Raw genomic sequence first — 17,924 nt, 5'->3', positions numbered from 1 at the left:
TTCATTCAATTCCAATCTACAATTTGTAATATCGATTATTAATATAAAACTACATGAATATCCACAAATTAATGAACTTAACATACTACAACATCATTTCATAATCAACGTATATATTTACATTACAAAAGAGACCCTTAATGGATTATACCAAATGACATACTAATAAGCTATATACATTCCAAAAGAACCATTAACGATATATACATTAGGGCCCATTAACTCCATAAACTATACTATTTCATTAGGTTCTTAGGTATATTTTTATATACATCTAGTTACCCACCATATACATGAAATTTGAATCATTATACTCAAAACTAGCTCACAAACTAGGAGTATAAAGATAGCGAAACAAACTATACTTGAATTCTTCCTTTGGGTTGATTAACTATGGTGGTAGAGCTTTGAATACTCTAGAATGTGTGGTTTGGGAAAGAAATGAACAAGAGTGATAAGTACTTAAAGTACTTAGTGAGGTAACACTTAATTCTATTAGACCTTTCCCATTTAATTTATCTTTAACATTCAATTAACATTTTGGTTTCATGGGTCACTATAGAATCTGCTAGATTCACATTCAATTTAAAACATTCCAAATTAATATTGGATCAATTTTGAATAAGAAGAAAAAAATATAATCATATACATGTAATTTAGCAATCAATCTAACCAACTAATCATACATTCAAATCTTTCCTCCATTCAAACTCAAAACAATTCACCACACATGTATTCATGCAATCTATATGGCAATCGGATTAAAAAATTCAATATATATAATATTCTTCTCTCTATTCAAACAAGAACATTTCATCACATACGCACATACATATGTATAATCAAACTATACAATTCATGTAATTATCATAATTCTTCCAATTTAATCTTATCATTCAATTTAAGCCTTGGTTTCTAGTTCAGTCTAGATAATCAAGTCCCCAACCACTGTTGCCAAACACTTTAAATGCACTATAGTCCTACACCGTAGTGTTGGTCAACCCTCTTACTGTCACCAAAGACCACATAAAGTACCCCCTGTCTGTCGAAAATGACCACCGTAGTGTTAGACCGTAGTCCCCCATACACGATCGAGCTCTAGACTATAAGGCATGCCCTAATATCTTGGACTAACTATTAACCAAGGAAATTGAATCTTATTTTCCAAGAAATCATTATATTTTTTTCATAACATAGCCATCAAGGATTATTCCATGTCAATATTATTCATTAAATTTCAAATTGATCGTTAAAGCAATCGAAAATTTGTTCATTTAAGGTTTCAATTCAATCGAGTTTGATCTTGGAATCATGAAATAGTTCATCATTCAACTTGATTCAATCATGGTATCATGCAATAATTCACCATTCTATTCAATTCAATCATGGAAGAATACAATAGTTCAATATTCAACTTGATTCAATCATGGTCGAATACAATAATTCACCATTCAATTCAATTCAATCATGGAAACATACAATAATTCATCATTCAACTTGATTTGACCATGGTAGTATGCAATAATTCACCATTCAATTCAATTCAATCATGACAACATGTAATACTTCACCATTCAACTTGATTCTACCATGGTAGAATACCATAATTCACCATTCAACTTGATTCGATCATGGTAACATACATTTATTCACATACCAATTCAATTAGATCATGATAACATGTATTAATTCACAAACCAATTCAGTTTAAATCAAGGTAACAAACAATAACCAATTTACCAATTAACTTCATATGGCACTAAATAACTTATAGCCTTTAATTAATCTTTCTTTCCCTTAATTTTAATTGATAGCATGACTTGATTTCATTGTTAGCATACTGATTTCATAATTAATTGAACATAGAATTAAAAACAAAGGGTGGTTGGGACCTAATTCCCAACCCTAGTATAGTTACACCCACAATACTCAAAGTTAGCCTTTAATTACTATTCTTTTTTTCTTATCTTTGGTGGATCCTCCCTTAGTTCCTTCATCCACTTCCTCTATTCCTTGCTCTATAAATTTATACACAACATGTAGATGTTATTAGAATCAATACAATAGAAATTCTATCTCAATTATATATTTAACACTAAACATATTCTATTTTGGCAGATTGTACACCTTGTAGTTATCTGATCATAACTTTTAATTTACTCTTCAGATTTTTTATTTCTTTATATCATTATAAGTATAATTCAAGAATATTTCCATCCATGTATGTTTTGTATTTTAATTTCTTATATACAATTACAATTTTGCATTTGAAGTTAGACAATTTTACAGTGACCAATCTATCACTTTTGTAATTCGATGCACTTTGATAAATTAATTGACCTAGAATTCCTATCAATTTGTTTTATATCTTCTTATAATTTCTTATTTTTGTCCTTTCCCTGAATTTCCATATCAACCTGAGCCTTTAATATTACAATTAAGTCCTTCAATTAACAGATTTTCCAGAACAATCCAGTTTTTGCTATTTTGCTAATGTATCATTTACAAACTACCAATTCCTCTATAATTTAAGCCTAACAATTTATTTTACATTATTTTCAGTATCTAACCTATTTTATCTAGCATTACCAATCCTTAACTCTTTCTAATTTGATCCCGAATTTCCTCAACTTGTTCAAAAAAATCGTTAATCGATTCATAGCAACAATTGTGACTAGTTTCACTTTAAGGCCAAATTCTTAAAATTTCACAGCATTTTCTCTTGTTTAAAGCTTAAATCTTCAATACATTTAAATTTAAAGAAACTTTATCCTACATATATTTTTCCAATTTAGAACATAGCCTTTCGAAATTCTTAATTTGGGCACATGCATGCACAATTATTTCGGTTATCACCCTTAAGGTGATATCCCATAATTTACCCTACTTAACAAGGTTATTGATAACTTAAATCTAACTCAAAATGACCACCATAATCTCTAGTACCATAAAATACAACAATTTAAATTTATTCAATAATCAAGCTTAGCAATTTCTCAAGAATTAACTCAATTAAATCCATAAAGTTTCGAACGGAAGGAGCAAATGAGATGAAAAGGATAATATTATTTCATCCTTAATGGAGGTGGAAATTCCCAATTTAGCCTCTCTTAATGCTTAAGTAATAGACTATTCAAGGTTAAATTTAGGAATTCATGTATTTGGAATGTAATCTTATTATTTGTTACTTATTTCAATTGGATCACTCTAATTTGGTTAGCACTTTATCATTCATTTTGATTAGGTCTTGTTTAATTCAACTAATTTAAACTTTTAATTCAATTAGATCTTTATTTAATTCCATTAATTTTGAATCTCTATTCAATTTTTTTTATCATAGGCAATATAACATAATTCTCCTAAGCTAGGATTTCTGGGTGTTATATTAATTGTAGCCCAAATTCTCCTGTTTTTGGCCCAAGTCTTCCTACAAGCCAAAGAACTTACTTAAGGCCCAACTCGGGTTAACCCAAAACTTTTATCCTAGAATCTTGTGCATTACATTGACCATTTCTGAAATCAAGAGTTGAAAAACCCTTTCTATTTTATGATTTCATGTAACCACTCCCCCAAACCTCACCAAACACTCTTCCTATTCCTTTCATTTTTTCTCTCTTATTTTTCTCTTCCAAGGTGAAAAAAGGGAAAAGCTTTAAAGATTTCAAGTTTAGTTTGGTTTAATCATGGTCAAAATATTAATCATCACCCTTCAAGCTTTATTTTAAGCCTCATATCCGAAGTTTTGGTCATACAAACTAAAAATGGGTTTTAGGGAGGCTTAAGGGAATTAAGTGGTCCAAGCTTGTTTTCAATGGATTTTAGTTATTTAGAGTATTCTTAACTCTAATCCAAGCCCATAGATAAGTTAGTAATTCATTTATTGTTTTGTTTAGTTAAATAAGTGGGGGAGTGCTCTAAATCTAGGGAATATGAAATTAAAAATTGGTTCATTTTGAGGGAGGTTCAAACAGTTATAACACTAGGTAACAAATTTACAACTCCTTCATACCATTTTCAGGTCATTAGAAATGCATTATAGCCTAAGAGTTGAGTTGAAGCATGTTGAGCATGTTCATGGTAGATTTCATGTTTTAGAGTTTTAACTTGTGCTCACATAAAACATTAATAATGATTATGAACCTTTTTAGAAAACCTGAGTTTATTTAGTGTCAGAGCCGAGAGCCTTGCTAGAAAACCTGAGTTTATCTAGTGTTGGGGTATTATTGGCCAACTCCGAGTAGAAACAGAGTTAGTGAGTGAGGTCAAGACATTGTAAAGTTCAAAAAGTCATTGAAGGGCTCGTGTGGAGAAAGTCCACTGATGCAAGGCCTCATGTTTCGAGTTATGAGAGGGAGATGTGGTATTATTTAGAGGTCATTTGTGTGTACCCACGTCGAGAATTTGCATAGTAAAATTTTTCATGAAGCCGATTGTAGTCCACTTTCTGTCCATCTGGGTAACAACAAGATGTACCAATAGCTTCGACCCTTATGTTATTGGTCGAGCATTAAAAGATAGGTATTTGACTTTGTTGCGAAGTGTTTAGTGTGTCAGCAAGTCAAGGAGAAACACCAAGATCCCTCTCGGTTTCTCCATCTGATTTAAATACCACAATGGAAGTGGAATAGAGTAATTATGGATTTTGTGATCGAGTTATCAATGACAAAGTACAAGCATGATGCAGTTTGGATGATACGTGATCGGTTGACCAAGTCATCTCACTTCTTACCAGTTAGGATGGATTTCACCTTAGAAAGGTTAGCGCAATTCTACATCTGCGAGATAGTAAGATTGCATGGAGTCCCGACTTTAATCATTTCATATAGAGACCTTATGTTAATTTCTCGATTTTGGAAAGCTTTTCATAAGTCCCTAGGTACCAAACTCCATTTTAGAATTACCTTTATTCAGTCAGATAGACAGACAGTCTGAGCACATTATTCAGGTTCATCAAGACATGCTTAGGTATGTCATTATTAATCTTGAGGGTAGTTGGGAGGATCACCTGCCTTTAGTGGAGTTCACGTACAATAATAGTTATCAATAAAGCATTCAAATGGCTCCGTACAAGGATTTGTAAGGACATAAGTGTAGAAATCGTCTTTGTTTGACCGAGCTTAGTGAAGGAAAGATAATGGGACCATAACTCATGATCAGAGAAACCAAAGAAAAGTTAGGATGATTCAGAGTAGACTGAAGAAGATATCTAATAGGAAGAGGTCATATATAGATTTGAAACTCAATGAAATCAAGTTTGTTGTGGGTGAAAAAGTATTCCTTAAGGTGTCTTATTGGAAGAAAGTACTTCGGTTTGGACATAAGGGGAAGTTGGAGCGTATTCACAATGTATTCTATGTGTCCATGCTTAGGAGGTATCGTTCCCACCTTTCGCATGTCATGTCTTTAGAGAAAATTGAGTTGATCCCTGTTATGACCTACAAATAGGAGTCGGTTTGAATTTTATACAATGAGGTGAAAAAGTTAAGGAATAAGAAAATTCCCTTAGAAAATGTTCTTTGGAGGAATCATGCGGTCAAAGAAGTTACTTGAAAACCAAGAAAGACATGCAACTCCAGTATCCATATCTCTTCTATCCAGGTAAATTTCAAGGACAAAATTTATTTCTTAAGGGGGAGAGTTATAACATAGAACCCTGGCTTAGTAGTTTGGGTTAACCTGAGACCTATAAAATGAACCCAACGGACCTACTAGAATAGTTTTGACCAAATTAAGTTGATTGTGGGATTAAGTTGGAACCAAGAGTTAGAGAGTGGTGATGATTATATTATGAGAAAGCAAGAAGAGAGACCAAAAGTGAAATTTAACCATTTCCTAAATCAAAAGCTGAAAACCCCTTTATATTTTATGATTTCACGTAACCAATCCCCCTCACCAACCATTTTTCCTCTTCCTTTCATCTTTTCTCTATTCTTCTCTTCCAAGGTGAAACAAAGGGAAAAGCTTTAAGAATTTCAAGTTTAGTTTGGTTTAATCAAGGTAATAATATAAATCCTTACCCTTCAAGCTTCATTTTAATCTTCATATTCAAGTTTTGGCTATAGAAAACAAAAATGGGTTTTAAAGAGGTTTACGGGAATTAATTGGTTCAAGCTTTTTTCAATGTATTTTAGTTATTTAGTGTGTTCTTAACTCTAATCCAAGCCCATAGATAAGTTAGTAATCCATTTCTTATTTTGTTTAGTGAAAGACGTAGGGGAGAGCTCTAAAGCTAGAGGAAAAGAGAAATTGACTATTGGTTGATTTTGAGGGAGGTTCAAGCATTTAGAACACCATGTAGCACATTTACATATATTTCATACCATTTTTGGGTCATTGGAAATACATTATAGCTTAAGGGTTGAGTTGAAGCATGTTGAGCATTTTCATGGTAGATTTCATCTTATAGAGTTTTAACATGTTTTAAAGCCTTATTTATGACCTCCTGTGCTCACATAAAACATTAATAATGACTGGGAACCTCAAAATAGCAATGTGGGTGAGTTTCAGTGTTAAATTATTAACCAAACAAGGCAATTTAAGGGTGAGTATTGATACTGTAAGAACAATACTAATATTGTTCTTATGAGAGGCAAATCAAGGTATTTTTTATAGGAGTATCAATACTCATTATCTCAGGGTCTGGTTTCGAAACCAGCCAATGGGTATAAAAACCATTTTTCAATGTCCATTTTTGGTATCAATACTCTAGGGGGTATTAATACTAATGGTAGAGATCGATACTTCCTATAAGAGTATCAATCTACACCAACTCCATACGAGCAAATCCAATCAATCTACCAGAAACTCACCAATACGCCTTGAACATTTCACTCCTTCCAAGGCCTTCTTTTGCAAGAAAATTTGTCATCGAGTTTCTTTCTCTTGGGAAATAAGAGAATTGAACATTCGAATTGTCTTCCCTAGTTTTTTATTTCTTAAAAATGATCATACCATTTCCAAGGATGTAAAGGAGATCCAATTAAAATTTACATGTGAATCGGATTCCACAATCATAACTGTTTTATCATTATAATCAGGTTTAACAAACACTTCTATAGTAGTTTTTAAAGCCATAAGTGAAGTTCAAGCCTTGAGAAAGAGTATGACCTGAGAATATTGCTCGCATAATCCCTTCAGAAGTTCTAAGTACTTAACCATAACTTGCCACACCTTCATTCGTAGCTCCATCAACATTAAATTTAACTTGAGAAGAATACAATCCTATGGCCTTTCCCACTAATTCTTTTCATTTAATACATATTATTTTTTTAACTCTTTATACCAATTAGTGCATACATCTTTGAGAAGAATACAAGATCTTTAAATAACATATTTTTATTCTGAAAAATTCTAATTTAATGCTAGCCACAAACTTCAAGGAATTATTGCTAGCCAAATGTGTTCTTAACTCTAATCCAATCCCATAGATAAGTTAGTAATTCATTTCTTGTTTTGTTTTGTGAAAGAAGTGGGGACAACTATAAAGCTAAAGGAAAAGAGAAATTGACCATTGGTTGATTTTGAGGGACGTTGAAGTAGTTAGAACACCATGTAACACATTTACAACTCTTTCATACCATTTGTGGGTCATTAGAAATACATTATAACTTAAGAGTTGAGTTGAAGAATGTTGAGCATTTTCATGGTAGATTCCATGTTATAGGGTTTTAATCTGTTTTAAAGTCTTATTTATGACCCCTTGTGCTCACATAAAATATTAATAAGAACCTCAAAATAGTAATGTGGGTGAGTTTAAGTGTTAAATTCTTCCCTAAACGAGACAATTTTGAGGGTGAGTATCGGTATTGTAAGAACAATACCGATATTGTTCTTATGAAGGGAAAAAACTGGGTGATTTTTTAGAGAAGTATCGATACTCATTATCTCAGGGTCCGGTTTCGAGACTAGTCAGGGGGTATCGAAACCATTTTTTTAGTGTCCATTTTTTGTATCGGTACTAAAGAGGGTATCGATACCTAGGGTAGAGTGTCGGTACTCCCCATAGGAGTATCAATCTACACCAACTACATACAAGAAAATAGAATCAATCTACAAGAAACTCACCACTATGCCTTGAACATTTCACTCCTTCCAAGGCCTTCTTTTGCAAGAAATTTTGTCATATAGTTTTTTTCTCTTGGAATATAAGAGAATTGAACATTCGATTTTTTTCACCAATTTTTTGATTTCTTCAAAATGATCCTACCATTTCCAAGGACATAAAGGAGATCCAATTTAAATTTACATGAGAATCCGATTCCACAATCAGAACTGTTTTATCTTTATAATCTTCTTCAACAAACACTTCGATGGTAATTTTTAAAGCCATCAGTGAAGTTCGAGCCTTGAGCAAGAGTATGACCTGAGAACATTGCTCGCATAATCCGTTCAGAAGTTCTAAGTACTCAACCATAACCTCTCACACCTTCCTTCGCAGCTCCATCAACATTATATTTAACCTGATTACCTATCGGAGCTTGCCAATCCGAATTAACCCCTGCCTTTATATCAGCTATACAATCCCATGGCCTTTCCCATTAATTCTTTTCATTTAATACATCTTCTTTAATGCTTTATACTAATTAGCGTATACAACTTTGAGAAGAATACAAGATCTTTAAATTTCATATTTTTATTCTGAAACAATTTCTCATTCATCAAAGAATTGCTGCTAGGCAAAGTAACCAAATCGACTATGTTATTCCTGCCAACCGAACTTGCAAACAAAAGTTAATAAGTTCATCCACACTATTCAGATTGAGTCAACGTATTCCCTACCAACTACAAATTAATTTTCAAGCATGAAAATTAGAAAAGGAGTAATATAATCACAGTGTTAAGATTAACTTTACTAAAAGTTTAAACATTAACAATTGAACTTGTAAGAGAAAATTTAAAAAGGTGATCTTATATGTACAGGGTCTGAGTTCAAAGTTTAAAATAAATTAAATTGATCAAGATTCTCTCTTGCATGACTTCAGGAGGCCCAATCTATTTTTATTTTTCATCATTTTTTAATTTTATTTTAACCAACCGAACGATCTATCATAAAACTGTTTCAACATTGGGATTTTCACTATCTCGATTTATATATTATTCTATTACTTTTAGAGTTGCATGGTACTGTAAATATTATACAGTCTTTACCATCATTTTTATCTTAGAACATATTTTAAAATTTTAATTATATGATTTCTGAAAATTGAGTATTTGCTATTTTTCGTTCTTAATTTCGATGAAAGTACTTGTTCTTTGAATAATTGGGAATATTATAATGTAGGGTAAATTACACCGTTTCTTGCTGTACTATACTCTCTCTCCTATTTTCCTCACCCAACTTTTAATTTTTCTATTTTGCTCACTAAACTTTACAAACTGAATCATTTTGCTCACTCCTCCATCTACAGTGATATACTGTGGCCAAAATGAAAATGATGTAGTGACCAGCGGAGAGAAAATAGAGAAGAGAAGGAAAAAGGGTAAAATACACTATTAGTCATTAAATTTTATTCTCTATCATATTTTATACAACAAAACGATGTTGTTTTAGAGTATATTTGAGTTTTTTTTTAAAATAGCGTCCTTTTGATTCCTGTGTCACATCATAATGCCATTAAAAAGTTAATGACAGAGTGAGAAAATGATTCAATTTGTAAGTTCAATGAGAAAAATAGAAAATTAAAAGTTGGGTGAGGAAAATAGGAGGAATATAGTACACTAAGGAATTGTGTAATTTACCCTATAATGCAACATTTGTTAAAAATTAATCTATTAGTAATATATATATATAACTGGTTAAATTCAATTCTTTTAAAGAAAAATATTATTCTTTTTATTAATAATTTGATATACTTGATGAAAGTATTTCTTGAATGCTAAAGAACGTATGCTTAAAAGAATCTCTTAATAATATTATTTAATGTTCGCCTCATACTAAAAATTCACCAAATCTAAGTACTCTTTTTAGTAGGCTGTTAAACTGTTGGTCGTCCATGGACTAATAATTATTTTATATTATATTTTATTATCATTTTTTGTCTTTATCCATATACGTATCTATGAATCATAAAAAATATAAATTGATATTTTTCCTAACATTTTAATGGTAATTCTAAAAGAAAATAAAAAATATCAAAATTTTCAGAAAAATATTTTTTAAAAATTATAAAATATTTTAAATTTTTAATTATATGATTTTTAAAAAATGAAATAATTTTTTAAAATAAAATACTTAACATTTCAAATATAATTTCCAATGGCCAAAATCATATATGAAAATCATATTATTTAGTCGTCGTTTCCAACGTGCAATGGGTGATGGCAGCTGTGACTTTGTAGATGGTAATGCATATAATTTTATTGAATTTTAATTAATATATATATTACTATGGATAATTACCATCCAACTAATTGTTGTAGATGGTAATGCATATAATTTTATTGAATTTTAATTAATATATATATTACTATGGATAATTACCATCCAACTAATTGTCCTGGTATAATTAAATTCTATATTCAACTTTAATAAGTACAATGTAGGACCGTTAGCTACGTATGAGTATGCCTCATATACTATGTGATACCATCAAATTTAATTTCGGTGAATCTGTGTATTTTGACAATTTCAAATAAAATTTTAAATTCAGATATTGGATTTAAATAACTATATTTTAAAATGAAAAAATTGTCCAATGCACTCAACTATCTTATAATGAGTATTTTGCTCATTTAAACTTTAGAAACTATAAAATGGTCATTAAAATTTATTGAATAGTTATAAAATTGATCATTACAATTATGATTAATTCTATAAGTTTGATAAATTTAATCATAATTTCTCAATATTTTGATAAATTCTACCGATTATTTTGTACTAGTTTGATAAATTTAATGATTATTTTTGTAACCGTTAAAAATTTAATAATTATTTTATAATTTTTAAAAGTTCATTAACTAAAACGATTGTTTTAACATAATACGGTGACTTCTAGTGTAATTTATCACATAAAAAAGAGTAAATCTAATAAATAATTAACTTCTTTTTTTGGTTATAAATAAGGTAAAGGCATGCACCAAAACACGCACATCCTAAACACATAAACCATAGATCATCTTACATGCAATGGCAACTAAATCTTTCCATCAACTTCTCGGAGCATTCCTTACGGTTCTCGTGTTGCAATCTTTTGTGGTTAAGTCTAGACCTGTGAAATCCGAATCTCCCGGCCAGGGAAGTCGTGGCGGTCAACCAACTTCCGACGACTCGTTTCATTCGGACGTTAACAACACCCTCTTGAGTGGGAAATGGGACCAATTTCCGGTGACCTATGTCTTATCCAGCTCTTCCATGCCGGCATATTTAGATCCTCAAGCAGTGGCTACCACCATCGTTACGGCGTTCCGAAAATGGCAAACCGCCGTCCCTAAGTTTGCATTCCGAAAGATATATCCCGGCGAGCATGCTAATATCAAAATTGGGTTCACTCCACTAGACGGGTATTATGGTTATGGTTATTATCCACCTGATGGGAGGCTTTACCTGGATAAAAGCCACACGAACTGGAGCACAAAATCTTACCCTGCGGGGTACGAAATAGACCTGATGTCCGTTGCCATGAATGCAATAGGGCATACCCTCGGCCTTGAGGATAGTACCAATCCGAGTGCGGTCATGTACCCTACACTGTATTCTGGAAGTATCAAAAGGGAGCTTAGCGAAGAGGACATGAATCGCATACAGAATTTATACTATTATACGCCACACCTTGAATTAGGGGAACCTATGTAGGTTTCAAGACCTTGGAAAGCTTGGTTTTTAATTATCGTATTAAATAAGTGATTAGCACAGTTTGGAAGATTACAATATGTAAACGTAAGGCTTCGTTGCTTTGTCATGTATGTCGTCTGCTGGTTTTTAAGTTGTTTTGTCATGTATTTCCGAAAGCTTCGAAATTACTATTGCATCTCTATTAAGGTTGGGCATGAGACAGGTTGTGTCAATTTTTTTTATCATTTTGAATTCGAATCGATCTCAATCCAATTCAACTGTTGGTGATATTTTATTCGACTTGAATATGAAAAAGATAAAGATCTATCTTCGATAAGTAATGACTATTTTACTTGGACCCAACAGATTTCAACTTGGCCTAACCCGATATATTATTTTAACAATTAGAGTTTGAGTTGGATTTTTTCTATATTGTTTTTCAAATAAGTCTTTACTTTATCTAGTAAAAATAATTATATATATTTAGGTTGGATCAGAACGGATACAATTTTAATTTAAAAATCGAGTCAGATTCCAAGTACGGGTGAATGAGTTTAATTTTAGTGTTGAGTTCGAGTGAGCTAAAAACCTTACCTGACCCCTGAACATACATATGGCTCTGACTCAACACAATTAATTTTTTTTATTTTTATTATAAAATAGGAAGATAATTAAAATATATATTAAAATTATTATAGTAATTATTTTAAATATGTTGGGGGAAATATACTATTATCTCAAGTCATATCAGATATTTTTTTATCCCGAATCTAACTAGGATCAACCCAAACGTAAAATTGTTTAAAAAAAATAAATAAAAACCTTACAAAATTAAGTCGAGTTAAAATTTTGAACAATTTTACTATCCCTGTCTCTACACTCTACCGGTATATAAGAAGTAAAAGGGGGGGGGGGGATATAACAAATACATAACGAATGGAGCCATGGCCATGTTTGTAGCATATAAATACCAAAGTATTTCTACATCCTCATTAATTTCTGGCTCTATCTATTTTGTTTCTAATTCAATCTCTCAATGACAATGAAGTTGTATGACTTGCAATGTCCACATGCACCTCCAAGGTTATAGCCTGTCTCCACGAGCATGGTGCAGAATTTGAGCTCGTCCCTGTCAATCTCCAAAATGGTGAACACAAACAGCCTGCTTTCCTTTCCAAGAATGTAATTATCCATATTCCGTTTTATTTATTTTTCTGCTGCATCTTTAAACCATGACTCGTATCCTAAATTTATTTATGAAAGTATATGTAGCCCTTTGGTCAGATCCCCGCACTAGATGATGGCGACCTAATTCTCTTTGGTAAGTTCTTTTCAAAATGAGTCTATCTCCTATTTAAGGAGGTTCATGGATTGTCGGGTTGGTTCGAGTTTTTGACCTATTTGAATTTAATCTAAAAAATAAACTTCTTCACTTTTATTCAATTTAACTCGAGATTTAAGATGATAGGACTATAAACGAGTCGAGTCGAGTTTGAATATTGATGAGCAACTCAAAAACTCTAAAATGAAGTTCTACTCATCTCGAAAACCCGTGAGCCTAAATTGTGAACCTCGACTTGAACTTGAAATCATGAATTAAAGCTCGAAAAAGCTTGCCAAAGCTCAAAATAAAAAATAAATCTTGAACTTAACTCGGTTAAAGCTCAAACTCAAACTCGAACATAAACCTTAAGAACATGAAAACCTTATATTCTACTACATTAAAACAAACAAACAATCACATAAATATTTAATATTATTAATAATTTAAATTTTTTAAAATAAAAAATTTAATATATAATTTTTTCAAGTTGCTCGAGCTTTTCGAGTCGAGTATCAAGTAGTTTGTTTCATCTCGTTAAGAACTCGAGTCAATTCCATTCGAGTTGAGTATTTATCGAGCGTTGACTGAGTCGATCTTGAGTTGCTCACGACATGTCTCGTCTCATTTTTAGTCCTAGAAGGATCCCACCTAATCAGAAATCTAACTCAATTTTTTAGGTCAAAACTCACACTCATTCCAACTTATATATATATATTAGAATATAATTGAAAGAAATAAAAAAGGTGTTATAATAATTATCCTTGAATATATAAAGGATAATCATAATATCATGTCGGATAAAATTTTCTCACTGTCAACTCGAACCTAAATCTTATAAAATTTGATCTAATTCGAATTCAAACTTTAAAAATAAAGAACTAATCTAATTAAATCAAAATCCATCAAATTCGTGTGAAATTCGGATCCTAATTCTACCTTAATTTTGTTTCATTAATGTTTATATGTACCCTTGAAAGAAAAAAAAAACAAGAATCCAGAGCAATCTCAACATACATGGCTGAAAAATTCAAAGGAAGCAGTTGTGATCTTCTGAGAATCCATAACCCTAAAGAAGTTGCACTGGTGAAGACATGGATGGAGGTGGAATCCCAGCAATTCAGCCCTGCGATCAGCCTGATATTCTACCAATTCATCATCGTGCCCATTATGTACGGAGGCTCACCAAACCAAACCATCATCGACGAGACCTCGGCGAAGTAAGGAAAAGTGTTGGATGTGTACGAGAAGAGGTTGAGCAGGGTCAAGTACCTTGCCGGAGATTTTTGTAGCTTGGCCGATCTGCAACACCTCTCTTATATATATTAACTGATGAAGACTCCATATGGAAAACTGATCAACGAACGCCCTCGTGTTAAGGCGTGGTGGGAAGATATTTTCCCGCCGGCTTTGAAGAAGGTGGCTGCCGGTTTAACTTTGGGTGACAAAAACTAGTGTCAGATAAATCGTCGGTGAAGATAAAATCCAGGGCTAGGGTTAGCCTATTGAAGTAAGGGCATTTTGCAGTCAGTAGTTGAAGTGTTCACTGTTTCATTTCTTCTTTGAAATTAATTAAACGTTTCATTTCATAAAAGGATAAAAAAGTGATTGATTGATCCAAGCTCAATAATATGGCGTCTTTGAAGATATGATAAAATGGGAAAATTAGTTAATTGAATAGTTGAATATTATTTTATTATTTAAATTTTTTAAGTAGATAATAGCAACCTACTCTTAGTTTTATCATGTAAAGTCTAGACGTGTGAATATTATAATCAAGTGGATGATATAATCTCTCTAAAAAAAATATTTAAGGACAGTTGGAACTATAAACCTTGTATCAAATTCATAATAGAGGACTGAGATTAGAGTCTAACATTTGCTAAGTCCCACTAGTTCTTTAATTTTTTTTCAACAAATATAATTTTATTAAAATCATCATAAAATCTTGGTTAAAAAAAATGTACGTTAAAGATTTCTAAATTTATATGAAAGAAAAAAAGTACATTAAAGAAGAATGTATCGTTAAATATTTCTAAACATATATAAAAGAAAAGAGTACATTAAGGAAGAATATCTCGTTAAAGATCTCTAAATCTAGAGATCTTTAACGAGATATTCTTCCTTAATCAGGACTTTAAGAAAATAGTACATTAAAAATCTCTAAACCTATATGAAATAAAAAAGTACATTCACCCAATAAACTATAAGATCTTAAAGTCCTTATTATCTATAAGATCTTAAAGTCCTTGTTATCTTTAGTATCATATTATGACGGGTGTTGAAGCATTGCTTATCTATTGTTAAAGGAATGGTTAAATTTCTAAGGGAATATTCTTTATTAAGTAATATGTGGTTTCGTGGTCTAGTGAATCCAAACTCCAATAATTGGAGAAAAAAGTTGATTTGTTAGAGAAATCTTCTTTTTAATTGTTCCACGATATAATGATCTAGTTGACATTTTATGTCCGTAACACATGCATAAAATTCAATCTAAATCAAAATAAATATTTTTGTTTAAAATTTTATTATTTGAATGAATTGATTAAATAAGTCACATAATTTCATTCTATAGAATTAATGAATGAATTATAATTTAAATAATAACATGTTTAGACGTTCTTAGGACTCTCGGGTCAGAGTCAGTAAGAGTCTATGAGTATACATACCTCTAGGGAGTTAACAGTACTTTTGTGTCTGAAATAATGATAGATACTCCTCGTTATTGTTTTAGTTTCAGAGTTTTAACCAAGGACAAAGAGAGAGTTATGGGGAGGAAAGATGAAACATTGGGTACTCCCTCTGGTTAGGATAGAGGAGTGGATGAGTCCTCTAGACCACCCCAATCATCCAAGAGGATGATGGATTCTCAGGGGTCATAGAGAGCCCTAGCTAGTCAGTCTAGTAGACCAGCTAAGAGTATAAAATTAGTACAGAAAATCATTGTCATAATACTATAAATAATTATAATAAAATTAGTACAGAAACTCAAATAACTCGACTCGAATAAACTCGAATTTCTTAAACTCGAGTCGAGTTTAAGTATTGTTGAGCAACTAAAAAACTCTAAAATAGAGTTCGACTCATCTCGAAAACCCGTGAGCCTAAATTTTCAACCTCGACTCGAACTTGAAATCATGAATTGAAACTCGAAAAAGCTTGCCAAAGCTCAAAATAAAAATATCTTGAACTTAACTCGGTTAAAGCTCAAACTCGAACATGAACCTTAAGTACATGAAAACCTTATATTCTACTACATTTAAAAAAACACATAAATGTTTAATATTATTAATAATTTAATATTTTAAAAATAAAAATTTTAATATATAATTTTTTTAAGTTACTCGCGAGCTTTTCGAGTCGTGTATCAAGTAGTTTACTTCGTCTCGTTAAGAACTCGTGTCGAGTCCATTCGAGTTGAGTATTTATCGAGCGTTGACTGAGTCGATCTTGAGTTGCTCTCGACCTGTCTCGTCTCATTTACTGCCCTAGGAGGATCCCACCTAATCAGAAATCCAACTCAATTTTTTAGTTCAAAATTCACACTCGTTCCAACTTTTATATATATATATTAGAACTCGATTGAAAGAAATAAAAAGGGTGTTATAATATCATTTTGGATCATATTTTCTCACTGTCAACTCGAATCTTAACCTTAAAAAATTTAATCTAATCCGAATTCAAGCTTTAAAAATAAATAATTGGTCCAATTAAATCGAAATCCATCAAATTCATGTGAAATGCGGATCCTAATTCTACCTTAATTTTGTTTCATTAATGTTTATATGTACCCTTGAAAAAAAAACAAGAATCCAGAGCAATCTCAACATACATGGCTGAAAAATTCAAAGGAAGCAGTTGTGATCTTCTGAGAAGCCAAAACCCTAAAGAGGCTGCACTGGTGAAGACGTGGATGGAGGTGGAATCCCAGCAATTCAGACCCGCGATCAGCCCGATATTCTACCAATCCATCATCGTGCCATCATGTACGGCGGCTCACCAAACCAAACGATCATCGACGAGACCTCGGCGAAGTTAGGCAAAGTATTAGATGTGTACGAGAAGAGGTTGAGGAGCAACAAGTACCTTGCCGGAGATTTTTATAGCTTGGCCGATCTGCACCACCTCTCTTATATATACTATCTGATGAAGACTCCGTATGGGAAACTGATCAACGAACGCCCTCGTGTTAGGGCGTGGTGGGAAGATATTTCTTCCCGACCGGCTTTCAAGAAGGTGGCTGCAGATTTAACTTTGGGTGACAAAAACTAGTGTCGGATAAATCTTCGGTGAAGATAAAATCCAGGGCTAGGGTTAGCCTATTGAAGTAAGGGCATTTTGCAGTCAGTAGTTGAAGTGTTCACTGTTTCATTTATTCTTTGAAAATAATTAAACGTTTCATTTCATAAAAGGATAAAACAGTGATTGATTGATCCAAGCTCATTAATATGGCGTCTTTGAAGATATGATAAAATGGGAAAATGAGTTAATTGAATAGTTGAATATTATTTTATTATTTAAATTTTTTAAGTAGATAATAGCAACCTACTCTTAGTTTTATCATGTAAAGTCTAGATGTGTGAATATTATGATCAAGTGGATGATATAATCTCTCTAAAAAATATATTAAGGACGGTTTGGAACTATAAACCTTGTATCAAAATCATAAAAAGGACTGAGATTAGAGTCTAGCATTTGCTATGTCCCACTAGATCTTAATTTTTTTCAACAAATATAATTTATTAAAATCATCATAAAGTATTGATTAAAGAAAAATGTCTCGTTAAAAATCTCTAAATCTATATGAAAGAAAAAAGTATATTAAAGAAGAAT

General features: G+C 31.8%; 1 protein-coding gene and 1 pseudogene across 1 annotated transcript; both read left to right on the top strand.

The window, feature by feature from the left end:
- The first annotated feature begins 11,125 nt into the window (after positions 1-11,125).
- Positions 11,126-11,791, top strand: LOC120192980 (metalloendoproteinase 1-MMP-like). Its single transcript, XM_039195632.1, has one exon. It carries the CDS (start codon positions 11,126-11,128, stop codon positions 11,789-11,791), a length of 666 nt encoding a protein of 221 aa, XP_039051563.1.
- A 1,039-nt stretch (positions 11,792-12,830) lies between these two features.
- LOC120192979 lies at positions 12,831-17,394 on the top strand (annotated as a pseudogene).
- Positions 17,395-17,924: the final 530 nt, after the last annotated feature.

This window comes from Hibiscus syriacus, unplaced genomic scaffold (genome assembly GCF_006381635.1).
Source record: "Hibiscus syriacus cultivar Baekdansim isolate YM2019G1 unplaced genomic scaffold, ASM638163v2 tig00116984_pilon, whole genome shotgun sequence".
Taxonomy (NCBI): domain Eukaryota; kingdom Viridiplantae; phylum Streptophyta; class Magnoliopsida; order Malvales; family Malvaceae; genus Hibiscus; species Hibiscus syriacus.
Note: the sequence above shows the minus strand (reverse complement) of the source record. Positions and strands in the feature narration are given on the sequence as shown.